This window comes from Oryx dammah, unplaced genomic scaffold, assembly GCF_014754425.2.
Source record: "Oryx dammah isolate SB20612 unplaced genomic scaffold, SCBI_Odam_1.1 HiC_scaffold_27, whole genome shotgun sequence".
In the NCBI taxonomy this organism is placed as follows: domain Eukaryota; kingdom Metazoa; phylum Chordata; class Mammalia; order Artiodactyla; family Bovidae; genus Oryx; species Oryx dammah.
Genome location: NW_024070211.1, coordinates 5,991,621 through 6,016,685, shown reverse-complemented (window position 1 = coordinate 6,016,685; position 25,065 = coordinate 5,991,621). Strand labels below are relative to the sequence as shown.

General features: G+C 54.6%; 1 protein-coding gene across 4 annotated transcripts in view; it reads right to left on the bottom strand.

Moving 5' to 3' along the window:
- Nucleotides 1–25,065, bottom strand: part of EPHB2 (EPH receptor B2) — a 216,242-nt gene that overhangs the window by 117,019 nt on the left and 74,158 nt on the right. For all 4 annotated transcript variants that reach the window (XR_005719120.1, XR_005719121.1, XM_040229551.1 and 1 more), the window contains exons 2-3: nt 22,015–22,079; nt 17,984–18,668 (exon numbers count right to left, since the gene is read on the bottom strand). Coding sequence is in view for 2 of the 4 variants with exons in the window: in XM_040229551.1 (XP_040085485.1) it covers nt 17,984–18,668; nt 22,015–22,071 (742 nt within the window). In the remaining 2 variants the exon portion in view is untranslated. The remainder of the gene's footprint in view (nt 1–17,983; nt 18,669–22,014; nt 22,080–25,065) is intronic.

The following is a 25,065-nucleotide window of genomic DNA, read 5'->3' as shown; positions in this document are numbered from 1 at the left end:
CTGAACCATTTTCTCACTGGTAAAATGGGGTGGCATTTCTTGCTTCCTGGGCTGATGTGGGGTCCACAGAGGTGGTGTGTGGAAGGGGCCCGGTTCTCTAATGCATGCTCTCCGGCCCTGTGCCGTCCCACCTCTGCTACAATTCTTCCCAAAGATGCTGAGCATCTAAAGCTGCCAACCTTCCAGGCCCAGGAGGCAGTCACAGCTGTGCAGCCTGGCTGGGGCGCTGGGACAGGAGATGGGTCAGCCCTGCCCAGCCCAGGCAGCTGCGGAATGAGGACGGGGATGAGGGTGGGCAGGTGCCCCTCCCCGGGAAGCCCCACACCTGCCCTGCCTCTCATGCCTGGAATATTCGGGGTGGGGGGCCTCCTCAAGCTATTTCAGCTTGTCCTCCAGCTCTCGGCTCAGGTGCCGCTTCCTCCAGGATGCCCTCTGGGACTCCCAGCCTGAAGTGTGGTCCCATCTCCACCCCACATTTCTCCTGTGGGTCCTCACGGTCCTGGGCTTCCCCTTTATACACCTACCACTGTGATCTCCTGGAGGCAGAAGCCACCTCAGATCCAAATCTCCCTGGGTGCTTGGGCCCAGGCCCAGGCCCAGTGCACTGTGAGCTCTAGCCGTTTCTGGAGGGGCTGGGGCATTTTTTGGCCCATATTCTGCCTGCTGCTCCTGAGGCTGGGGGTGAGGCTGTTGTTTTTCCCTGAGAACTAGAAATCCACTTCTTCAGACACCAAATTCCTCCTTGGGGAGGGGGCATCGGGGACTCTCCTGACTTAGGAGGTGGGGAACGGTGTCAGGGTGATGCTGGCATAGGAGCAGGGGGTGAGGGGAGACGAATCCTAGCTCTGCCTCAGACTGGCCTTCGGTCCTTGGGACCCTCAACTTCCTTGGCAGTAAACCAGGAGGATAACTTCTTGGTGGTGGGTGGGGAGGGGCAGGGTCTTGGCCTTAGGCTGGTGGCCATGCCAAGGAGCAGTTGCGGTGGGTGAGTCTTCAGACACCATCATGAAGTGGCCGCCCCTTTCCAATTTGGGGGGTTGCCTCTCCCAGTCATAAGTAAAGTGTTTTACAAATGAAGCTTCACGATAATATCCCATCCTTGCAAGCACCTAAATCCCCAATGCCCCTCCTAGGTGGAAATTCGGGTATCTCCCCTACAGCAGGCAGACCTGAGGCTGGCTGCCAGCTCTGCTTCAATCTAGCTCTGGAACCACATAACCCAAATGGGCTGGGCTGTCACTTCCCCAAGCATCCTCTCTCTGGGCCAAGGTGGTGACCCAGTCCACGCCAAGGCCACCCTGCCTCCTGCCCTTTCTCCCCCAGCTTCTTCCCCATGCTGGGTTCCCCACAGAGCCGGGGGGGGTCCTCCACTCTCCCCGCGATGTGACATTCACCAGCATCACTTCTGGTCCCATCTGTGGAGAGGCCCCACCCCGGCCCAGGCTGCTAATCCCCACAAAGCCCCGCACTGGGCCCGGCATGACAAGCAGGCCCCGCGTGGCCGCAAGCTCTGTCAGGGCGTGCTCGGAGGGGCCAAGGCGGGATTCAGTGCGGCTGTCACTCTCCCTGTCCGCGCCTCTAATTGGATTCCCAACACGCAGAGGTCAGCAGAAACGCTGGGGAGAGGAGAATCAAAGGGAAGGGGCGCCCGGGAGATAAAGAGAGGCATTCTTCCCGGGCCACAAAGACGGCAGCTCGAGGGATGGGAGGGGACCCCAGCGAGGGGGTGCCCAGCTGGAGGGGGCCGGTACCCGGAGAGCCGGAGCCGGCGCGCAGGAGGCTGAGGCTGAAGGGTCTGCCTTCTTCCAGCCTCGGGCTTCCCCTCCTCTGTTCCCGGAGCGCCTCGGGCTTGGACACCCTCCAGCCCCCGCTCTGGGGAATGGGGGTCCTTTGAGGCCTGACCTCTCTCTCCCGCCTGCTCTAGGAAGTGTTCTTAGCAGGCTCGAAAAGGCCCTGGAGTCAGCTGGTTCTGGGTCCCGATCCGGGCTTGCCTCCTGCGAGGCTCGGGTGGGCCCCTGCATCTCTCTGGCCACAGTCTCCTCCTCTGTGGAGTGGGGGTAACAGAGGGCAGCGGGCAGGCTGGGATGAGGGGATGCTAGCTTAGAGCACAGTGGGGATGCATGGGGGGGCACACAGTTGCCCCTTCCTCCAGGAGGCACCACAGCTCCTCCCCCGGCCAGTCCACCACCGGCCCTCGTGTACACGCAGCCTCTCTCCCCGAGAAGGCGGAAGCGTTGTGTGAACAAAACACAGCCCACAGATGTGAGAGAAACACCGATCCAGCCTGGGCAGGGGCCTTGCCATCAAGTCTGTACCACCGTTCGGGCCTCCTTGGCAGCTGAGAAACTGGAGGCTCCGGGAAGTGAGGGAATGCCCAAGACCACCGACTAGAAAACAGCAGAACCTGGTGAGGAACTGACCCCAGCCCAGCACCATCACCAAAGCCCCCCCAGGGCCCCTCCTGCTTTACCGTAAATCATAAGCAGATTCTGGGTGTATGTGCTGTGCACACAACCAGCGGGGGAGGCTGGCCGGCCGGGGACAGAGGCTTGCTGCAAAACGGGCCGATTTGCTTTAAGGACGGTGGAACTGCTGAGTTTGGTTCATGAAAGAGACATGAAGGGACCTCAAAGGGAATTTCTAAGAGACAGAAAATCAATGACCCTGACATTCTGGCCCCCAGAAAGTGTGAGTGTGTGTGTGTGTGTGTCTCTGTGTGTGTGTATCCCTCCCTGACACACACACTTCACTAGTGGGGTCCCTTGCACGCACAGAGACACACATGCACACAAACACCCATTTCCAAGCATGTGTTCATGTGGTTTGATACAATATATAAACGAACATATCCACTCGGGCTTGATTTCCTTGTGGTTGGATATGCACAAATATAACCACACCTACTTGACTCAGTACACACACGCCCATGGACAGGGATCCCCTCACACCGTGATGGGTACACACACTCATTTTGTGGCACCTACGTTCCTCTGCGTGCACTGGTCCAAGTGAGCCAGCATGTGTGTGAGTATGCTCCTTCTTGTATACACATGTATTGGGACAAGTCAGGCAGACACAGGACCATACAAGCACAAGGGCAGTAATGACTAACGGTGGGCTCCAGGGTGAGCGTGTGGGCGAGGGTACGTACAAGCCCCGCCCCTGAAATGTACGCACATGCTCTTATGTCCAGAGATGTTTCAATCGCACATGTGGAGGGATGTTGGGTCAGTGGGCACGCTTCTACACACAGGCACACAAACAGACTCCCATCAGGCCCAGTGCACTCTGCCACGTCTACCAGGGCCAGCGCACAGATACATGCAGCCATGTCAGGGATGCCCTGTACTGACCCAGCACACACGTGTGTGTATGCCCCTCCCAGGACTCCAGGGAGTTCCCAGAGACAGATAGCTCTGACAGCAGGGTGTGGGGGGGAAGGCAGCCCAGGGCTGCAGTTGCCAGGGATATGGATGTGGGCCCCCCGAGGCTGCCTGGTCTGCCCAGGCAGCTCAAAAAGGCCAGCGACCATTCTCGGGTCTTTAAAATGCTGCGAATCAGATGGCGACACCTTTAGGGGATGAAGCCTGAATCTGGTTCTCTGGAAGAAGCCAAGGTAACATGAGGCTCTGGGCCCAGAATTTGCCAGGGACGTCGGGGACAGAGGCGGGAAATCGCTCCGACTGGCCCTCAAGTCCCACCCAGGCCTCTGCTTTTGCTCGCCTGGACGACAGGGGTTAAGGGCCCTTACTTGCTGTGTGGCCTGGAGCAAGTAACTCACTCGCTCTCTCTGAACCTCAGTTTCCTCATCTGCAAAAGGGGATGATGACAACCTTGAGCACTGAGATAATTAGTTCCAGGCTATGGTCAGCGCTGACCACATGCCACGTGCTGGGTGCCGTGCCCGGTGCCTTACTTTGATTATCGCATTGAACCCTCACAACTCACCTGTAACATTCCATTCATTATTATACCCATTATTTAGATGAGAAGGTTGAGGTTTTTGGGAAGTGATCACATGCCCGGAGTCACACAGCTCGTAAATGTCAGAACCGGTATGAGAATCAGAGCAGCTGGCTCTTCACCTTAACCTTCCTGCTTGAGGGCCAGGGTGTGGCAGATAACAGGGGGTCACTGTTCTCATGTCACAGCTGGCCACAGCTGCCCCGCTGGCCTCTCAAGCGGCACTGTGAGGACCAGGAAGAACAGAATCAGAGGCTGTTGGTACATAAGAGTCGCTCTATAGGTGGCCACATTGAGCCCCAGAGGTGGGAGGGGCAGGGGAGGTGCTCTGCCAGGGTCCCAGGGTGAGTGGGCCGGGGGCACAGAGCCCATATTTGGACCCAGGCACCCTGACTCTGTGAGCTGCTCCTGTGCTGCTCAATCTGGCTAAAACAATGCCTGTGCCACAAGCATGTATGAAGCGCCTGCTGTGTACTCAGGCTTGCTTGTAATTGAGAGGGGATTACCAGCAACCGCCAGCCCCCTGAATGATGTACACACACTCTGTCCTCCAGGCGCTCCGCCAGGGCACTGCCTGGTGCCCAACCCAAGAAACACCCCTTCCCAGATGGAGCAGGGGCGCCCCTCCCTCCCCATCCTTTGCCTGTCCTCTGAGCTCCCATAACTCCTCTGGGCCTCTTCTAAACCCAGCAAGGCTGGGACCGCAGGCCCCACTTAACAATGAGGAAACTGAGGCTCAGAGAAAAGACTTCCTCAAGAGAGACAGGCACTGGGGCTGGGGTCTGACTTCTGAGGCTGGAGACCAACGGGCTGGGTGCCTCCTCCTGCTCTGTGTCTGTACAGACCCAGGCCCCTGGTGGGTTCCCGCAGGCTCCTGCTAAGAGATGGGTCCCCCAGCAGGCCCTGGTCAAGGACCACCATGTGCAGAGTCTAAACACATAGGCCAGTGCAGGCAAGGGAGCAAGAACTGGAATTATGGTTGTTAATGGTGAAGACACAAGGAATACTGAGAGATGCTTTCTGAGGCCCCCAGCTCCAAGAAGGATTTAAGATTTTTACAGGAAATACAGCATCTCAAGAAAAAGGACCCTTAATCCAAGTCTAAAAACACCTGTGCCAACCCCGATAGACCTGCTGGGCATCCTGGCACTCTGGTTGCCCTGGAGAAAGAAGCCCCAGCCTCTCCAAGGGCCTTTGTTAGCATCATCGCTCACATCAGGGTTGGGAGGGTACAGGGCGTGAGACTGGGGTGAGTGGGCCTCTGCAACTAACATTTATGGAGTAGCTTCTATGAGCTAGGTTTTCCCTGGTGGCTTAGATGGCAAAGAATCTGCCTGCAACACGGAAGACCTAGGTTTGATCCCTCGGTTGGGAAGATCCCCTGGAGAAGGGAATGGCTACCCACTCCAGTATTCTTGCCTGGACAGTTCCACGGACAGAGGAGCCTGGTGGGCTATAGTCCATGGGGTTGCAAAGAGTCGGACACAACTGAGCAACTAACGCTACTTTCACTATGAGCTAAACATCACTCTAGAAGCTGGAGACAGCAGTGGATAAAACAGAAACATCTCCCCTCCTGGAGTTTGCATTCCAGGTGGGGAGAAAAGTAGTTAAGAGATAAAGAAGTGAGCCTACAGTATGTCAGGTGGCAGTAAGGGTGATGCAGAGAAATAAAGAGGGAAGAGGGACAGGCTGTGTGCACACGTGTGTAAGTGCACATCTGTGCATGTGAACACATGGGCGCCCTTTTGAAAACTAGGGCCATGGGGGACCTTGGTGAGAAGGCGATGTCTGGGGAGAGACCTGAAGAAGATGAGAAGGCAATCAACGTAGATACCCAAGGAAAGAACATTCCAGGCAGATGAAACTGCCATGAAGTGAGCGGGTCTGGAGTGAAGGAGGCAAGAAGAAATGAGAAAAAAATCTGTCTGGAGTGGCGAGGGACAGATCATGGAGGGCTCTATGGGCCCTTCTGGCTTTTGCTTTATGTCAGATCAGGGACTTCGGGGGTTGAGCAGAGGCAGGGCATGACCTATGTTTTAGAGGGACCTCTGGCTGCAGGGCAGGGAACAGACTAGGGGGAAGGGAAGAGGATGGGTGGAGATGTCCAGTTGGTAGTTGGGTATGTGAGTCTGGATATTAGAGAAGGGGTCCAGGCTAGAGATTGGCCAGAGAGGGCCTGGATGAAATCAACTGGAGAGAGAGAGAAGAGGAAGAGGAGACCAAGGACTCAGCACTGGGTCCTCTGGGGTCGAGAGGTGGGAGGTGAGCAGGAACTGGCCACAAAGCACCTGGCAAAGCAGGAGGGGTACCAGGAGTCAGTGGTCTCTCTGTCGCATGCCCCTGGGGAAGCTGAGGCCTGGGAACTGACCAACGGATTGGTGACACGGGTGTCACTCATGTGGGAGTTGGACCATAAAGAAGGCTGAACGCCAAAGAATTGATGCTTTTGAACTGTGCTGTTGGAGAAGACTCTTGAGAGTCCCTTGGACTGCAAGGAGATCCAACCAGTCCATTCTAAAGGAAATAAACCCTGAATATTCACTGGAAGGACTGATGCTGAAGCTGAAGCTCCGATACCTTGGCCACCTGATGCAAAGAGCTGACTCACTGGACAAGACCTTGATGCTGGGAAAGATTGAAGGTGGGAAGAGAAAGGGATGACAAAGGATGAGAGGGTTGGATGGTATCACCGACTCAATGGACACAAGTTTGAACAAGCTCCAGGAGATAGTGAGGGACAGGGAAGCCTGGCGTGCTGCAGTCCATGGGGTCACAAAGAGTCGGACATGACTGAGCAAGCGAACAACAAGAACAATGTGGCCTTGATTATGAGCAGTTTTAGTGGAATGACGGGGCAGGGGTCTGATATGGATGTGTTCATGAGAGCTCTCAGAACAAGAGTCATCAGCAAGAGGCTGGGAGGGTCACACAGCCTGGGCGTCAGAGTCAAACTGACCCAGTGACCCAGCTCTAGTCCCAGCCCTGACCCTTCCTAGCGGTGAGCCTCAAGCAGCGCACCTCACCTCGCTGAGCCTTAATGTCCTCAGCTCAACGACGGGGATAAGATCCCTCTTATACCCTAGGGCTGTCAAGAATCAAATGAGATAAAGATTGTGAAAATATTTCACTCACAATGAAATGCACAAATATTCCAGTGGGAAGACAGCAGGTTTTGGATTTCAGTGCTGGCTCCACCATTCATTAGCTGCGTGATCCTGAGCTGATTTATTTAACCTCTTTGAGTCTCCGCTTCATCCTCTATAAAATGAAAATAACAACTGTACCCAACTTCTGGGGACTGCAGGGATCCAGAATTCTATACCAAGCCTAAGGCAGAAGGCCCAGTACACAGTGGGTGCTCAACCAATGCACGTTCCCTGCCTCCCTGGGCTCTTGTCTCTGATATTTACAATCAGGGCCCAGTGGGAGGTACAGGGAGCATGGGACTGGACCCTGAGTTTGATTGCTGGGTCTCTGGATAAGCCATTTTGTCTAACATCTTGGGGCTTCAGTTTTTATAAGCTTGAAGCTGGTGAGCAGTTGCCTTGGCCCCTTTGTTTAGGAGGTGCCAAGTGGGCAACCGGCAAAGTTCATGTATTGCGTCTGGATGCCCGTGACACGGGAGCCCTTGTAAGTTTGTGACCCTCTTCTGGGTCAGCATGATCAGGAAATAAATCCTTGAGATGGAAACAACAGTATCATCCAACCTCCATGGATGAGGTTCCACGGAGAAAGACTGGGAAGGTCTGGTGAAGGAGCAAAGAGCCCGAGGGAGCAGAGAGGGTGGGAGTCTGAAGGCCTGCCCACCCCTCAGGGTGACCCTGGGGCCCCTTTATCTGTATGGTTGTCAGGGGCCCACCACACCCTCCTCTTCACATAAACCATGCGTCCTAGGGGCCGTGAGGAAGTCTGCCAGGGTACCTCTCTTGTGGGGTGGAGACTAAGATCTCCTGTGGTTCCAGCAGTCCCTGGGGTCTTGTTCCTGCAGAGGTGGAGATAATGGGTGGGGGCCATCTAACAGAACATCACGGAGACAACAAGGGGCTCCCATGAGAGCCTGGGCCAGGAGGCCGGAGCACTGGGCTCAAGTCTCGTCTCTGCCACCAAGGGCACTGTGACCCTGGGAAAGTCCGGTCCTCTCTTGGCTTCAGATTTTCTTGCCTCTAAAATGGCGCTAATAATCTTTGCCTTGCTTCTCTCATGTGGGTATCATTCAGATCAAAGTATCTCTGAGGGTGAGACCAAATGCTACACAAAAGCAGCCTCTAATCTTTTTCTGGAATGAGGCAGAGTGTAAGTAAATAAATACTGTACATATGTAAGACATTATAATTACAAATGGCATGCCCTCCCCACCCCCCAACAAGCAACGGAAACAAAACAAAGCAAAACAAACAACAAATCTCGTTTTGTGAAGAATTCTCATTCGGCCTGAGTTCTGATTCCAGCTCGATAGCTGACAAGGTGAGGGAGTCTGGGCAAGTCTCCCCACCGCTACCCTGTTCCCAAAGCCCTGGTAGAGATCAGATGCTGGTTTTGAGGGGGGCGGTTTGTAAGCCCTGCCAGTAGGGAATTAACAATAGACCATCCTCCCGCCACACACCCCTACCCAAGGGAAGGCAGTCTAGGGTGTGGGAAGGGACTCAAGCTTTGCCGGGCAGGTCTCAGTTCAAGCCTCTCACCTGCTGTGTGGCCTTGGGCAGCTCCCTTCCCCTCTCTGGACCTCAGTTCCCCTCTGAGGTCAAAGTTCATCCCTAGGCACTAGGAATGAGGGGAGCAGGGAGAAGCAGCAGGGTGGGGGCTGAGGACAAAGGGCCCCAGGGAGAAGGCGTCCCAGCAAGGCGAGGGGTAGAGGCCAGAACGGGGCCTGTGGGGCCCACGCCAGCTGCCGCACAGCCATGAAAATCTCTTAACCACACAGAATTGTTAACGGCTCTGAAATCCTGTTGTACCACAGGCTTAGAAAGGCTTAAACTGTTAAATGCATAAACTTCCTCAATAAACGGGCTCCTCTTGCCAGATCCCGAAGCCCAGCCAGATGAAAAGGCAACCGCTGGAGGGAGGGGAACTTCCCCCAGCTGTTTATGGTCCTGCCGGAGTGTTCTGGGGGCAGCCTGTGGCCAAAGCCCTAAGCCTGATGCCTTCGGGGTCCTGGGTCAGTCTGGGGCTGAGAGAGGGCAGTGCTGGGGCTCCAGGGTTGGATGACCTGGGTTCAAATCCTATTACTTCCTGTGTCCACATGGACAAGTTGCTTCACCTCTTTGAGCCTCAGTTTCCTCTTCTGTAAACAGGGATGAGGATGCTAAACCGGTGACTGGGAGTCAGTGAGACCCTCAGTGGGGAGCTGCCTGGTCCATAGGAGATCCTTGGATGTGCTGGGTCTTAGCTGCAACAGTCGGGAGCTTCGGTCTTTGTTGCAGCATACAGGATGTTTAGTTGCGGCATGTAGGGTCTAGTTCCTGGACCAGAGATGGAACCCCAGGGACCCCTGCATTGGGAGTGCGGCATCTTAGCCACTGGACCACCAGGGGAGTCCCTACCAAGACTTTCTGACACCTCCAGGAAGCAGAGGATATCAGAAGTAGGAAGCACAAGAGCACACACCTGCCTCGGTTACCTACGAGGGGGTGGGGTGCTGGCCCTCGGTCTCAGTTTCCTAATCTGATGGAGAGATTCCAGAAGGTAACAGGCAGGAAGGCAGCATGACACAAGCACTTGGTTAATGCTCTGTGGGGGCTGGCGGTGGGGGGGGCCCCTTCTCCCTGGCCAGCAGTTAACTGGGGTGGCTGCGCCCCTTTCGTGGCTCAGCATGAAGAGAGGAGGCCCATGGGGGGCTTCCCCATCCCTGAGCCTCTGCCCTGGGAGCGTGCTCCATCCTGCTAACACCTCTTGATGCAAAAGCAGCTCACCCTCCAAGGCCCAGCCATGAGCTTCCCTCTTACCCTCAGAAGCCCTTCAGCTGCCCTCTCTTTCCTATGGGTCTTACAATCTCAGGCGTGACCCTCCCCCCTCCTACCCCCAGGCTGGTTATCTGTCAAACTCTTTTTACTTCTGCCATCTCAGAGGCCCCTGGGTAATCAGGAGGTGGGCAGGGCAGGGTACCTCCAGATATCCACCCACTCCTGGGTAATCAGTTGTCCCAGCAAATTGGAGGAAGCTGGGTTCACAGTCTGCCTCTGCTACTTGCTGCTGGCTGTGTGGCCTTGGAAGACTTGTTGAGCCTCTCTGGACGTCTGTCTCATTTGCAAATGGAGCTCATCATACCAACCGAAGATTCAATGAGACAATAGAGCCCAGCATATAGCACAGAGCTGGGCACACCGGAGGCACCTTTCAGCCTCAGCTCCGGCCCTCTCCAGTCCTCCGGACTCCTTTCAGCCTCTGTCTCATTCAGCCCTCGGACAGAGTGAAACTAAAGGGCTGACAGCCCCTCTGCCCTTCTCCCTTGGCTAAGAAGACTTCTTCCATGCCCTCTGTCCCCCAGAAGGCTGAGGGTCAGTGAGAGACCAGGGTTAAAAACAAAACATCAGTATCATTTCTGACTATCTTTTTTCTGGACTAATTTCTGCCCCCAACTCCTCCCATTCTCCAAAGCCCTGGGAAAATGGCTCCTCCTCCAGGAAGCACCTCCCCCACCACGCCCAGCTGTCTCCTGACTTCCTCTGGAGTGCCCCAAGGCTATAGTTACAGATGGAGCCATCTCCTCTATACCAAACTGGAAACGTTAGGAGGGCAAGAAGGGCCTTCTTCATGTCTGCAGTCCTTATACCTGATCCGGGGACTGGCACACAGTAGGTACCTGGGGACTGTGATTTACTAGTGTGTTAGCTTCTTGGTCCTCTATACAAAGACTCTCCAAGAAGCAAAAGAAAAAAAAAAATCAGAAAATGGACTTCAGTGAATGGATGATGGCTGGCTGGGTAGGTAGATAAATAGGTAGATCAATGGATGGAGAGATGGATGGATAGTCGTGAATAAAAACACGCTTTGAGAGCATAGAGGGAAGGGGATGTGGGGAGAGGGAGGTACTTCCAATTTTTAAAAGCAAAGACTCGAATAGCCTGAGTGTATTGGCCAGGATTCCCATCCAATCCCCTTCCCCAAAGGCTGGTGTGTGTGGTCTCAGCCTTGGCCTGAGTCTGGGGTCTGGAGGGGTTATCTATGACCCTTCCCCCTCCCCAAGCTGGGTGTCTCCACCCTGCCCTTGAAGAGATGCTGCAGAACTTTCTGTGGCCGGGGGTCGGGGGGTCTGGGCTTTTCCTCCCACCCAGCATTCCAACACTCACACCCCTTTCCCAACACAGGCCTCGCCAGCTGGACGCCGCCTCCCCTTCACCCCGAGACTGACCGCACCCCATCCCCACAGACTCACCAGACACAGCTGGGCCACTGGTCCAGCCTCTGTGGGAAGGGCTGGAGCTGAGAGCAGGATGAGAAGGAGGCCACCCTGAGGGTGGCCCAGGCTCCAGCTCTGAGGGCCCAGAGAGGATCTCTGACCCCAGCCCCTCCCTATCTTGGCTGGGGAAGCACAGGATTCTAGAAGTAAAACAGAAAATAAAGCCACAGGCAGAATATCCCATGCTGCTGAGTATGTGGGGAAACAGACACTCCTGAAGGCTGCTGCCAGGAGGGTAACTCAGCCCAGTGTTTCTGGAGGGCAATCTGGCAATGTGTGCCAAAAGCTCTGAAAAAAAGTACAAACCCTTTGAGCCCGCAATTCCACGCCAGGAGACATATCCTACACAAATACCAGGAGCAGTGCAGAAAGGCAGAGAGAGGGACCATGAAATTCATCTCAGCATTTAAGATAGTGAAAAACCAAGCAATCTACATGTGGATAACAGAGGATTGGTTAAAAAGATTATCCCACAGATAGCCTATGGACTTCTAAGAGCCTTCCCACATGATCCAACATGACATGGAGAAACGCCCACAAAATACTAGTAAGTCAAAAATCCTCATGTATTCCCAAAAGGAATCTATTTTTTCTTTTAAAAAAATCAATATGTGTAAATACACCTCAAAGGATTCACATCAGTCTGTTAACAGTGGTTACTCTCTGTGTTATTGTAATTTTCTCCTTTTGGCTTATCAGTAATTTCTAAAGATTCTGCAAATAACCTGTATTGCTTTTGTGATAAGGAAAAGTAATTTTTTCCTCAAAATAAAAAAAAGCTCATTGGGAGAAAGAAAAAAAAAGCTCACAGGCAAGTTTGTAAAAGTTCTTATTTTTTTGACACTTTTCTAGGTATTTTCTCATTTACTTGGCACAGCAGTCCATCTGTTTATTCTGTTTTGCAGATGAGAAAACAAAAGACCAGGAGAGGTTCCATGGCTTGCCCAAGGTCACACAGCTAGCAAGAGGCAGGACTGGGGTTTGAAACCAGGTCTAAGTCCAAGGTCAAGGAGAGGCCACGGGTGGGGGAGAGAGCAGGGCCAGGGGCTGCCAAGCAGGGCAGGGGGAGGAGAATGAGAGGCTGGGAGGGGAAGCCTGGGGCAGCTGGGAGCTGGGAAGTCTGAGCTGGAGCCAGCTGATCAACATGTGCGTGCAACCATCCCCCCACCAACCCCGCCGCCCACTCACCCCTCTAACCCGCTGGCTTGCAGCCCCTCTCCCTGTCCAAGCTAAATATTAAAAATCCCATTACACCCTGAGAGCATCGCAGAGATCACACTCACTGTGGAAATCCCTCCAGACCCCTTCGAGACGCATGTCTGCCATTGGGAAAGAGAGAAGGGCAGGGTCCCCAGTGGTTTCTGGGCTGGAAGGGGGGTGCCCACGCATGGGCAGGGAGGGGCAAGTAGGAGTTTCATTAGGGAAGGAGAGGCCAAGATAAAACTTGGAGAAACTGAGGCCGGGTCACGTTCCCAATCAACCCCATCAACATCTGGAAAGAGTCAGGCGAATGGACTCAGGGCTTGGGTGGAGCAGCTGCTGCAGAGGTTGGTGGGGAGCGGATTCCCGGGCCACCCTCTTGCCCCACGACACCCGGCCCCAGCAGATCCACTGATGGCAAGCCCCAGTGGGGACTGTGCTACCGAGGGGGCTGGGGGCCAGGGTAGCGGGAGAAGGCAGAGGTCTTCTGCAGACAGTCCCCGGATTCTCCCACCCGCCATCTCTATGGCCAGTGCAGGCTCAGCGAACCGTGAATAGATGAATCAAGGAGAGGAAGCCGGGTCCCAGCCCCACTCCCAGTAGGGCGCTGGACACCCACCAAACATGCCCTGTACTGTCACACCATGGGCCTTTGTTCACGAGGCTTGACCACGAGTTCCTTCCCTCCCTTCACCCATCCAAATCCTACTCACTCCTGAAGGCCTACTTCAAATGCCATCTCCTCCTTGAAGCACTCCCAGATGTGCCATCAGAAAAGACGGCCTGCTTCTGTCAAAGTACTTGGCCTGGACAGATCTCATTTCTGGAAGGACCATGCTCTGCCTTGTTCCTTTGTGTCTGAATCCTCTGCTCACCTAGGAGCCACTTGAGGCCAAACCCTGAGTCTCAGGCACTCTCTTCCAACCATCCCAGGTCAGCCCTAGTCAGCTCAAATGACACCTCGTCCAAGAAGCCTTCTCTGAATCACCTGGCTAAAGCAGATCCTCCTTTTAATCTCTACTGTTACACCTTATATTTTTCTTTTCACTCCTCACAGTTTGTAACTATTTACTTGTTTACTTACTTTGTGTCCTCCATCTTCCTCTGCCCACCCACCTGGACCAAAAACTCTGGGAGGGTAGTGAATGTGTCCTCTTGTTCACTTTGAGGGCAATGGCGCCCCACTCCAGTACTCTTGCCTGGAGAGTCCCATGGACGGAGGAGCCTGGTAGGCTGCAGTCCATGGGGTTGCTAAGAGTCGGGCACGACTGAGCAACTAACTTCACTTTCACGCACTGGAGAAGGCAATGGCAACCCACTCCAGTACCCTTGCCTGGAGAATCCCAGGGACAGAGGAGCCTAGTGGGCTGCCGTCTATGGGGTTGCACAAAGTCGGACACGACTGAAGCGACTTAGCAGCAGCAGCAGCAGCAGCAGCAGCAGGACTGGCATATGCCTGGCTCATAGAAGGTACTCGATAAATACCTGTTAGAAGGCTAACTGGTGCACAGAAGGTACCCAGGACATGCTGGTTGAGGGGTTAACTGGGCCCCTCCCATGCTCTCCCCACTGTGCCCTGCACACAAAGGCTCCAGAGCAAGTTGGTCTGACTGAATCAGTTTAGCCCATAGTTTCAGGAACCACTGAGTGCATTAGAACAGCCAGTCCATCATTATTCGCCACAGCCCACCCCTTGGGATCGCTGCCATGCCCCGAGAGGACTCACCTACTCCTCCTCTGCCAAGTTTTCTCTAACTTGCATTTCTTTGAGAAAGCACGGGATTATTTTCCCATCAAATTATGCTTCAACATTAAATGGATCTTTCCAAACCACACCCTCCCAGAGATTCTGCTAAGTTCCCCTCCCACCCTTTAGGGTGGATGCTCCCTGAGGTGGTGGTGGGGCTGGGCCTGTGGTCATTGCCTGGCCTTGAGTCCTGCTTGGTCTGGCCAAGGATGTGTTAACACATCGTGTGTCTGAGCTAAGAGTCCTGTTATAGAAGCATCAGGGCTGCTTGTCTTAAAAAAATGCTGATTCTTGGCGTCACCTCTGAGGCACAGAACCAGACGTGGGATGAAGTTTGCCCCAGACTCAGGAATCTGCATTTTAAGAAACCTGCCAATGGTTCTGGAGGGAGGTGCAGAAAAGGTGGAGAATCTCTGAGCTGGAGATGGGAGAGCACTCTGCCGACCACTCAGATGGGAGCTGGAATTACCATTCCTACACGTCCCGGGCTGGTGGGGCCAGCGCCTCTGGGGCTTGGGCTGAAGCAGCCCCACATCTGGGTGGCTGCACACAGGCCACGGCAGCAGCTGGTGTCCTTCTGGCTCCCTGAGCTCATTAATCACACCCTGACTGGCCTCTGCTCACGCCCAGCAGCCGGCGGGGCTAGGCTGGGCCTGGGCTGGGGATTGGGGTGGGGGGAAGCCAGCCCTGGACACACCCTACCCTCGTATTACCTCGAGCCCCCACCACTTGCAAGAAGCAGCCCAGACTCTGATCCTGTGACAGGCAACCTCTGCCATGGCCCCAGTGACCCTACCTCCTGGCGTTCACACCCCTATGTAATTCCCTCCCCTGGAGCAAGGACTGAATTGGATGACTCACTTTTAATGAAGAGAACTTGGGAGAAGTAATGAGACGTCCCTTCTGAAAATGAGAGGATCAAAAGATTGTGGCTTCTGTCTCGGGTACTCTCTCTTTCATACTCTGGGGAAGCCGCTGCACACGCGGGAGGCCCATGTGGGAGGGACTGGGGCCTGCCAACAACCCCGTGCAGGAACGTGGAAGCAGATCCTTCCCTGGTCAGACCTCGAGACGCAACCTCAGGAGAGACCCTGAGTGAGAGGCACCCATCGATCAAGCCATCCGTGCCTGAGTCCTGACCCTAAGAAGCTGAGAGATAACATGTGCTTTCTGTTTTCAGCAGCTAAATATGGGAGTAACTTGCTCTGCAGCAGTGGATAACTCACACACCTCCTCATCTAGGCACCCCTCCGCTCATGCTTCTTCTTGTCTCCCTCCTTGTGCCCTGAGCCATAGCCACACCAAACAACTGACCAGTCCCTCTAAGGAGCCACACTGATTCATGTCCCCAGGCCTTTGCTTATGCCAATCCAACCTCCAGAAGGCCTGGGCCACCTGGTCAATGCCTCCTTCTCCCAAGACTCAGCTCCAATGCCACCTCCTCTCAGAAGCCCTCCCTTTTCTGATGCCCATCATGGCCTGGACCATTCCTATTAAAACAAATCTGACACAATCTCACTCTTGTTCATTTATAGCTGGTCCTCTCTGCTAGACCATGAGCTCCTAGAAGGCAAGGCCACAGCTGGATTCTTCTGTCTTGCCTGGTGTTCAGTACAAGGTCTGACACAGAGGAGGGGTGGGAAATGTTGGAGGAGTGAATAGCCGGTGGACAGTGAGGGACTGATTCTGTTTCCCACGGCCTGTCTCACCCCCGCCATCTCCCAAGATGGTGCATTTTCACACTCAGGTATAGAAAACCAGAGGTATTGTCTTCCCCAAGAAGTCAGCCTTTTCTCCCTGTTTCCCTATTTCTTTCCCAAGATCATCAAGGCTCTGTAAACTGGAATTTCTGGTTTCCTCTGAGTCTTCTCCCTGCTCCAACTTGTCTCCACTTTCAAAACACCCTTCGACTATACTCCTCCTCTTCCCCAGCACTGGGGATGCCCAGTCCAGGGGTCACCATCTCCTAAGATCAATGCAGCAGCTTCCTCAGAGGCCACTGCTCCTGTCTCTCATAGACCCACTTCTCCTCCCAGGGATCTTTAACACGCTCCCTCCAAGGGCTGGAGGGAGGTGTCACAGAGATGGTGGATGTGACAGAATTTCATAAAGGTGAGAATCACTGTAGCTTCCCCAGGCTCAATTTTAATCGACTTTCAAGGCTCCTGGACTAGCATTTGGAACACTCCAGGATTCAATTCCAATCGGGAAGGCAAGAAGAACTGGCACAAGTAGGCTCCAAGTCTTCTATACCATCACCATCAACCACCACCGCTCACAGTGCAGAGAATCTGTAGTATCCCATTTAGTTAACATTTATTAGGTTTTTCCTAGAAGTCACTATAAGTGCTTTACATGTTTTGAGGCCTTGAATGCTCACAACTATCCCATGAGAGAGGGTTTCACACTTGGTTCAAGATATCCAGCTAGTAACTGGCAGGGCTGGGATTTGTTCTCAGCTCTGTCTACCTTTATAGGCTTCTCACCACCATGCAGTACCTTTTACAACTTCTTAGATTTGCAAAGAAGCTTTGTGACTCTTGGCTGTCATCAAATACCACCTGTACTATTGTTTACTTAACATTTTTCCTTAAATTAACTTAAAGGGCACCGTGGTTAAAAGGGTGGTTTGGAATCACACGACCTGGTAAGCCCCCAGGCCACCTCTGCTTACTCCCTGTACGAACTCTCTGAGCTCTGACTTATTCCTAAAAGATGGCATGTTCCTTCACAGGGTTCTTGTGAGGATTAAAAGAATTTGACACGTAAAGTGCTCGGCATACAGTAAAAATAGCTCACAGTGGGGCTGTACTCTCCCATTTCTCTGGATTGGAAGTAATCACATTACTTGCCTTGGCCACTGAAATGTGGACGGGCATGACGTGTGAGCCATTCTAGGGGGTGGGTGGGGGGGTGCTTTAGAGCCTATATACAGGAGCCTGTCTTACTTGCTCCTTCCTTCTGCCTGGTGATCACAACCTTCCAAAGAGTGGGTGCCTCCATCTGCTCGGCTCCCAGAGGGAGGAATCCCAAGCTGACTCATGATGGAAATGCAGCATTAAGTACGAAATAAACACGTTTTGTTACTTCAGCATGGCCTGGCCTATACTGACTGATACAGCAAAAGCTCAGTGAACGTGATCTTATCAATATCATTTACTACGATTTACACATTTTCCCAAGCTGACTCGTGATGGACATGTATCATAGTGCAATATAAACTTTTACTGCTTTGCCACTTCGGCATGGCTTGGCCTACACTGATTGACACAACAAAAGGTCAACGGATACTATCTTATCGATGTTATTTACTACGGTGTACAGGTTTTCTTAAAAAGGAAACCACATCACTTTTGTGAATGAAGAAACAAAGTACCACCTGCTATCATTAATATTCACATAGTAGTTAAAATGAGAAACGTTTAGACGAAAATCAGCGGGCACACCCCCTGCGGCATCTGCACATACCACCATTCACGAGGCGCTGTTCAACGCCTCCCTCCAAGAAGCCGAACCATGGCTGTAGATCTGGAAACTCTGGCTGCAGAGGGCCTCGCACTCAACTCCAGGCCTCTGCCCTGACCATCCTGCCCTCTCAGCTGCCAGGCTCAAGGCTGCAGCCGATACCAATGCCTCGCGCTTGCGGGGGGCACCTGTCCCACCGCGGCCCTTACCTCGGCAGACCGTGCCGTTCTCCACGGCCTCGAAGCCCGCCTTGCACATGCAGCGCCCGATGGGCACCAGCCACTCGCCATCCCCGTTGCAGTAGAGCTTGATGGGCACATCCACCTCCTCTGCGTTGGCGATGCAGCTGCCCCGGGCAGCCACCAGCGACGTGCTCTCCGCCCCTGACAGCGTCTCCTGGAAGACAGCACCATTCTGGATGACGCGGGGGCACTTGCGGTAGAAGACGCGCACGGCGATGAGGGACATGCAGCCGCCGTAGTCCTGGAAGGCCAGGTAGAAGCCGCTGCGGGACACGGGCCCGAAACTCCGCACCTCGGTGTTGATCTTCATGACCCGGCCGCCCAGGTCCACCTGAGAGAAGCTCTCGTCGGCGGCAATGGTGTCCACCTTCACCCACGGGTTCTCCATCCAGGTGGGGAAGGTCTTGGTGGCCGAGTCGAAGTCGGCCTCATAGTAGTAGAGGTTGAAGGTCTCCTTGCAGGAGCCGGGCACGCTGGGGATGCTACTGCAGTCGCGCACCGAGAACTTCATCTCCACGTGGATGCGATGGGCACCCCGGCGCCGGATGAACTTGGTCCGTAGCCAGTTGTTCTGGCTCGACTCGAACACGTTGCATACCTGATATGTGCGGATGGTGTCCATGTTCTCGTCGTAGCCACTCACCTCTTCCCACTGTGGGTGAAATGCCAGTCAGGTGGGGCCGCCAGGGGCTGAGCCCCGGGAACGTCCTAAAGGGGGAGGGCACAGACTTCTCCTTAGGGACTCCTCCAGCCGTGAAGGCGGCAGGCAGGAGGACACCTACCATCAGGGGCCTCCCTGTCTCACAGGGGGCGGCACAGGCTCTACCCAAGGGATCTCCCAGTCTGATGATGGAGACACGATGCCCGCCGTCAGAGAAAGCCCAAACTGAGCAGACTTGGCTCGGGCCCTGAGGAATTCCCTGCTCTATGCAGGGGACGCGCCAATCTGACGGGGAGGCCACACGCCCTGCTCTTGGTGGTATTCCCCTATCCTCGTGGGAGACGTGACCCTTACCCCCCAGGGGTAACCAATCTGGTAAAGAAGTCACGGCCCCCCTGCTGTTCCTGGGAAGCTCCCAACCGAACCGAAACCAGGGAGAGGCTGAAAGCACACAAAGTATGTGCTTGAGGAGCAGCCAGTCTGCTGAGGACACAGGGCTCTGTCCACCTGGAGAACCCTGTCTGGCCAGGCAGACACAGCCCTTGCCCTCGGGGATCCTCAGCCCAATGGACGATGAGCCCTCACCCCCATAACAGAAACGTGAGGCATTTCCCTGTGAGAGTAGTTAATACAGAGACTGGAGGGAGACCTCCCCGCCTGCCTGCCTGGGGTCATTGCTTTGGCACCTCACCAGGCCCTGGCCTGGGCACTCACCCACCCAGCAGTGAGCTCCCCACTCCCACTGCTGGAGGGGGCTTGGCAGGGCTGCGGAAAGCTGGGAACAGAAGGGCGAAGACTGTGTTCCATGCACAGACGCTCACTCGCAGGCTCACTCTCAGGCTGAGCCTTTGTTTACCCTTTCACACCCTCTCGAGCACCTCTAACTTTCTCTATCCAGCCTTTTGGAACCTCCTGGAGTGGAGTCTCCCTCCAGCCGCTGTATCCAGGTTCACCCAAACTCTCCCTTGGGTCTTTGGGGACAGCCTGCCTAAATGAGTGCCAGGCACACCCAAGCCCTCTTGGTCTGGTCTCCCCCAGTGGGTCTGAGAGCTTGCTGGGATCAGCTCCCCGATCCCTCCTTCTCCTGGGCCCCTCTTTGGTGCTGGCTGGCTTCACCTGAGGCAGGCCCATAAAAGGGCCCCAACAAGCAGGGTGAACCCATGCCGAGCCCAGGGTGGGCGCTGTAATAGCATCCCATTTCTTTGTTGTGATTATCACATGTGGGAAGCACAGTTATCCCCATTTTACAGATGAGCAAGTGGAGACCAGAGAAGTGCAGTCACACACTGTGAGCCAAGGTCACCCAGACCCAGACTCAGACCCATGCCCACGCTTGTCCACACTGCCTTGAAACACGAGGATCCAGCAGTGGGCTCTGTTCCAGCTCTGCTAACTTGATGTGTGACCTTAGGCAAGTCACTGCCCTGCTCTGGGCCTCTATTTCCCCAGCTGCCAGAAGTGACTGTCGGGGGGAGGGTAAGTGGTCGGAGAGGTGTCAGCCTTGCGCAGGTGCTCTTTGTCTTTCTGCCTCCCTCGGATTCTGCCTGCACGGGGCGGGGCGGTGGCCACGGCTGCTGTGAAGGGCGAGTGTGTGTGAGCAAGGCCGAGCGGGCCCAGTCACTACTCCAGTGGCGGCTCTGAAGCTCCCTACATTGCATTTCATTTTTTTTTTTTTTTTTGGTGGCACCATGTGACAAAGTCAGCCCCTTGTTACAATCACTGCTCTTCTTCGGAACTTAATTAGAGCACTTAATTAGAGCACTCTGCCTTTCTCCCCTCTCTCTAATTAACATGCGGAGGCCCTGCAGCCTAAACACCCCAAATAATTGCGTCCGGGGGCCCTGCAGCCCAGCCTGGCCTCATTACTGGCAGGGTGGGGCTGTGGGCCCAGCCGCTTTCGCAGATGGAAAATTGGTGACAAGAAAGAGCCACAGAAAGAGGCCTGACCCTGGGGCCCTGCCTATTGAGAGCACAGGCCTGAGGGGGGTAGCGGAGGACGCAGTTCCTTGGGGTAGCAGCTGAGTCCCCATGAAGGAGCTGGGATGGGGGAGGGGGAGCTGGGGGAGCCCTGAGCCCCCACCAGAGACCAGGGGGGTGAGGAGGGGCTGACAGCAGAAAGGATGGTGATGAGGATGACGCCGGCAACAGCGCCCATAGCCGCTTGTCACTGGGAGCCCCCTCTGCACCAGGCGCTGTGCTGGATACTTTGCAGAAAAACCTCACAACAGTTCTGGGAGGAAGACATGATCACCACCATCTGATACACGAGGAAGCTAAAAGCTCAGACAGGTTAAGGAGCTGGCCCCCAAATCACACAGCTGGTAAGTGGCAGAATTGGAATGGCTTCCCTGGTGGCTCAGGCGGGTAAAGTAAGGTGGGAGACCTGGGTTCCATCCCTGGGTCGGGAAGATCCCCTGGAGGAAGGCAATGGCAACCCACTCCAGTACGCTTGCCTGGAGAATCCCAGGGACAGAGGAGCCTGGTAGGCTACAGTCCATGGGGTCTCAAAGAGTTGGACATGACTGAGAGACTTTTCTTCCTTTCTTCAGGGGTCTGACTCCATAGCCAATAGGTAACTGCTGGAGAGGAGCCTCAAACTGCGCCGGATTCTTTTATTGGGGGGGGTGGGGGGTGGGTATGTGCCACGAGGAATTTTAGCTCCCGGACCAGGGATTGAAACTGTGCCCTGTGCAGTGGAAGCACAGAGTCTTAACCATTGGACCACCAGGGAAGTCCCCGTGCCTGAAGTGTTCCTGGGAAGCTCATAGCCTACGTGGGCTCAGACCACAGGACCCAAGGAAGTGTGATGGTAGGAGCTCAGGAAGGTGGAATCTAGTGTGGTGGGAACCCAGAGGACGAGGTCACAGCCTTGGTTACAAACCTGAGCCCTCATCACTTACTAGCTGTAGGGTCCCCAGTAGGTGGCTATAGCTCTCTGAGCTCCAGTTTCCTCATCTGTAAAATGGAGGTGGTTCCTTCCCATAGGACTGAAGATGATGTGTGTAAAGGTGCTTTGATACAGTATGACACCCAGTTGCATGCTCAGGAACTGACAATCCACTTTCCCTATCTGTTAAACAGGGGTTGTGAGTACCCACTTCTCAGCCTCACTCTTAGAATTCTACAGGACAAGAGCTAAAAGCATCCAGCCTGTTGTCACGGTAACGGGTACTCGATCAATGGTAGGGGACCAGTAGGGTGGGGCAACAAGAGCCCAGGTCCTGGGACCTGAAGGAGGGGAAGGGGGCTCAAATGGGGTGGGGTAGGGCATCCAGGCCCCGCAGCAGAACCGGAGGTATCCTGGAGACCAGGCAGGGTTTGAGGACCACTGACTTACCCCCGATGGAGGATGCACAATCCAGCCCAGCTCCGCCGTCGCTGTGGTTGAATCCATCAGTGTTTCTGTGGAGAGAGCAGAGTCACTGCTGAGCTGCCTACAAAGCACGGTCAATCACCAAGAACTTCCCTCTTAAGGGCCGTCTGTACAGAGCAGCCACCTACTTCCTTGCTCCAATCAATCACTGGGTCTAACCCTGTAGACTACCCTTCCTTTAGGTCCTGCCTCTCACTCCATGATCCCGCCTACTCCCACACTCCAGCCAATCATCTGAGTCTATTCCTCTAGACTCCACCCCTTAAATCCAACTCCAGCCCTTCTAAACATGGTCATGCCCCACCCTCTCAGCCAATCACATCCCTCCAACCTAGGTATTACCCTCCTTTACTGGGGAAGGGTCTTAACCCGGGGTCTCCTGGATGGGCTTCAGAGAGTCCTCAAGAAATTTCAAATTTTTCCTTCAAAATGAGGGTCCTGCTTGCTTTTCTGCATGCATCAAATTCTCACCAACTAGAATGCTGGCCTTACAGAGGCCTCCCTTGGGCCCCAGCCAAGCTGTCTCAGTTATCCAAATTTTGCCATCTGCCCCATGCCTCCCATCAGGGATACTGTTCCCCTTTCTCCAGGAACTGGGAGGTCTCCATCGTGTCCTCATCCCTGGGGCTCAGCCAACTCTGTCCCAAGGACAGAGCCCTGGGGATGGAGGGGTGGCAGGGGTGAACACCGTGTCCAGTGGGGCCAGCCCATCACCTGTCCTCTAGGGGTTCAGAAAACTCAGATCAGCTTCTGACCCAGCTGGGCCCTACTTGCTTCCCATTATTCTAGCTGGAGGGGAGGAACCATCCAGTCAATGACAAAGGAGACCCACAGGACCAGAAAGATCTCCATTCACCCCTAGATCGGGCTCAGCACCCCTCCCCTCTCCCCCCTTTGCTGCCACAGGGGATTCAAAATGCTTTTTGAACTGAACTGTGATGCACTGAGTAGATTTAAATTGCTTGGGCATTCAATCCACAAATATATCCGATGTACATTATGTACCCGAGCACTGTACGGGTACCCTGAGGGTGACTAGCAAAGCCCTTCTAAGGGAGCAGTTCACAGTCTGGTGGCGGAGATGGGGTGTGAATACAAAGAGTTGTCAGAGGGTAGACTGAGTGACTTCACTTTCACTTCTCACTTTCATGCATTGGAGAAGGAAATGGCAACCCACTCCAGTGTTCTTGCCTGGAGAATCCCAGGGATGGTGGCGGGCTGCCGTCTATGGGGTCGCACAGAGTCGGACACGACTGAAGCGACTTAGCAGCAGCAGGCGGAGAGACTTAGGGGATCACAGCTGGACCTTCCACACCCCCTAGGTGAGCAAAAGTGAGTGAGAGGCAATGCTTGCTGCTAAGCTCCCATCCTGTGCCCAGGATAGACATCACTAATCAATGCCTACACTCTGTGACTACACAGGGCTTCTCACCACAGTGCTCCAGGAAACCACCACCCACCATCTGCGATGCTATCTCTGATCTAATCTAACAGCCTCATTTTGGAAATACGGCAACTGAGGCACAGAGAGGGGAAGAGGCTTCCTAAAGATCACCCAGGAGTTGGTGGCAGAGTGGGAGGTGAGGGTCTCCTGCCTCCTACCCTGTAAACTTCTAGACACTTGGTTTGATGGCCTGGGTTGAATGAACTAGGGCAAGGAGAGTGGGGGCAGAGGGAAGTGTCCGGGTTGCTGTCAAAGTCGAAATGGGAGGAACAAGTTCTTGAATCAGGCAGGGGCGGTAAGGATAGGAGGGTGGGAAAGAAGGAAGTGTTGAGCCAGAGGTGACCCCAATCAGACGCGCGGGCTGACAAGAGAGGATGCGGCAGTGTCCCCATGACCGCCTGTGGCTCGAGTTTGCGGTCACTGTGTCCCTTTGCACTGGGGGCTGGTGAGTGGAGGGGGGAGGAGGGTGCCAGGGACGGTGGAGTCCAGTGCCAAGGGCGTCCTTTTGATGGCAAATTGGAGGGAAGTTCTATTGTGCTGCTTTGGAGCTGAAAAAAGGGTTCCTTTTCACACTCCGAATGCTACAGATTTTTCTTCCTGGAGAGAACAAGGGCTGAACTTTTAACCTGTTTTCTCTCATCGGCCTCAGCCAGAGATGCGCCAAGCCGGGCTCTCTGCCTGGGCCCGAGGAACAGCTGCTGGGAGCCGTTCGCAACAAGGGAGAGAGGAGACTGTGCTTGGGACCAGAGAGGGATCGGAGGGGAGACAAACCCGCCAAGCAGGTGGCCCCACCCCTTGGCTGGATTCTTGGGCTGACCCAGAGGCCAAGTGCTAGAGGATTCCACAGCCCAGAGGAGGGACTGCGAACGGACGTCCTCCACGCCTGGGTGGAAACTCGGGCCCAGAGAGGTGCAAAGGACTGGCCAAAAGTCACACGCTAAAAGCTGGTCCTCAAACTCTGGGCTCCCAGGGAGTTCAGCTTTGGGGGCTGCACTGTTCCTTTCCTTTGCCTCCCACCACAACTGGAACCAGCAAGGGGAGGATCTCAGAAGGATAGGAAGTCAACAGGCTGTTTGGTCATAGACTGGAAGGGGCTAAAAGGAGGGGCCAGCTTCCAGGTCCGCTGGGGAGGACACAGAAGGTGGCCCGGCCCCTACGCTCACCAAGCCAGTCCTGGGCTCTGCCTAGAAGGCTGTTACCCCCCTGGAGCCACGGCAGGAGGGAACCCCCAGGGTGCTTTCCCCACAACTTCCCCTTGGCCTTTGCCTTTCCGTGTCCACATCACCCTCCACCCTCTGCAAAAAAGGCAAGTAAGCAGAGCAGATGGACTGGGACTGGGAGGTCAGACTTCAATTCCAACACCTTTTCTGCCACCTTGGACTTGCAACCTTTCTAAGCTTCAGTCTCCTCACCTACAGAAAGTCCACAATAACTTGTGGAGGTGAACAGGAGAGCTAAATGAGATGGGAGGGTTCTTAGCTTGCAGCCCAGCCCAAGCAGATCATCAGTAAGTGGCGGCTATTCTTTTTTCAGATCCAGCGTGGTGCGTTTTGGCTGACCCTGTGCTGGCG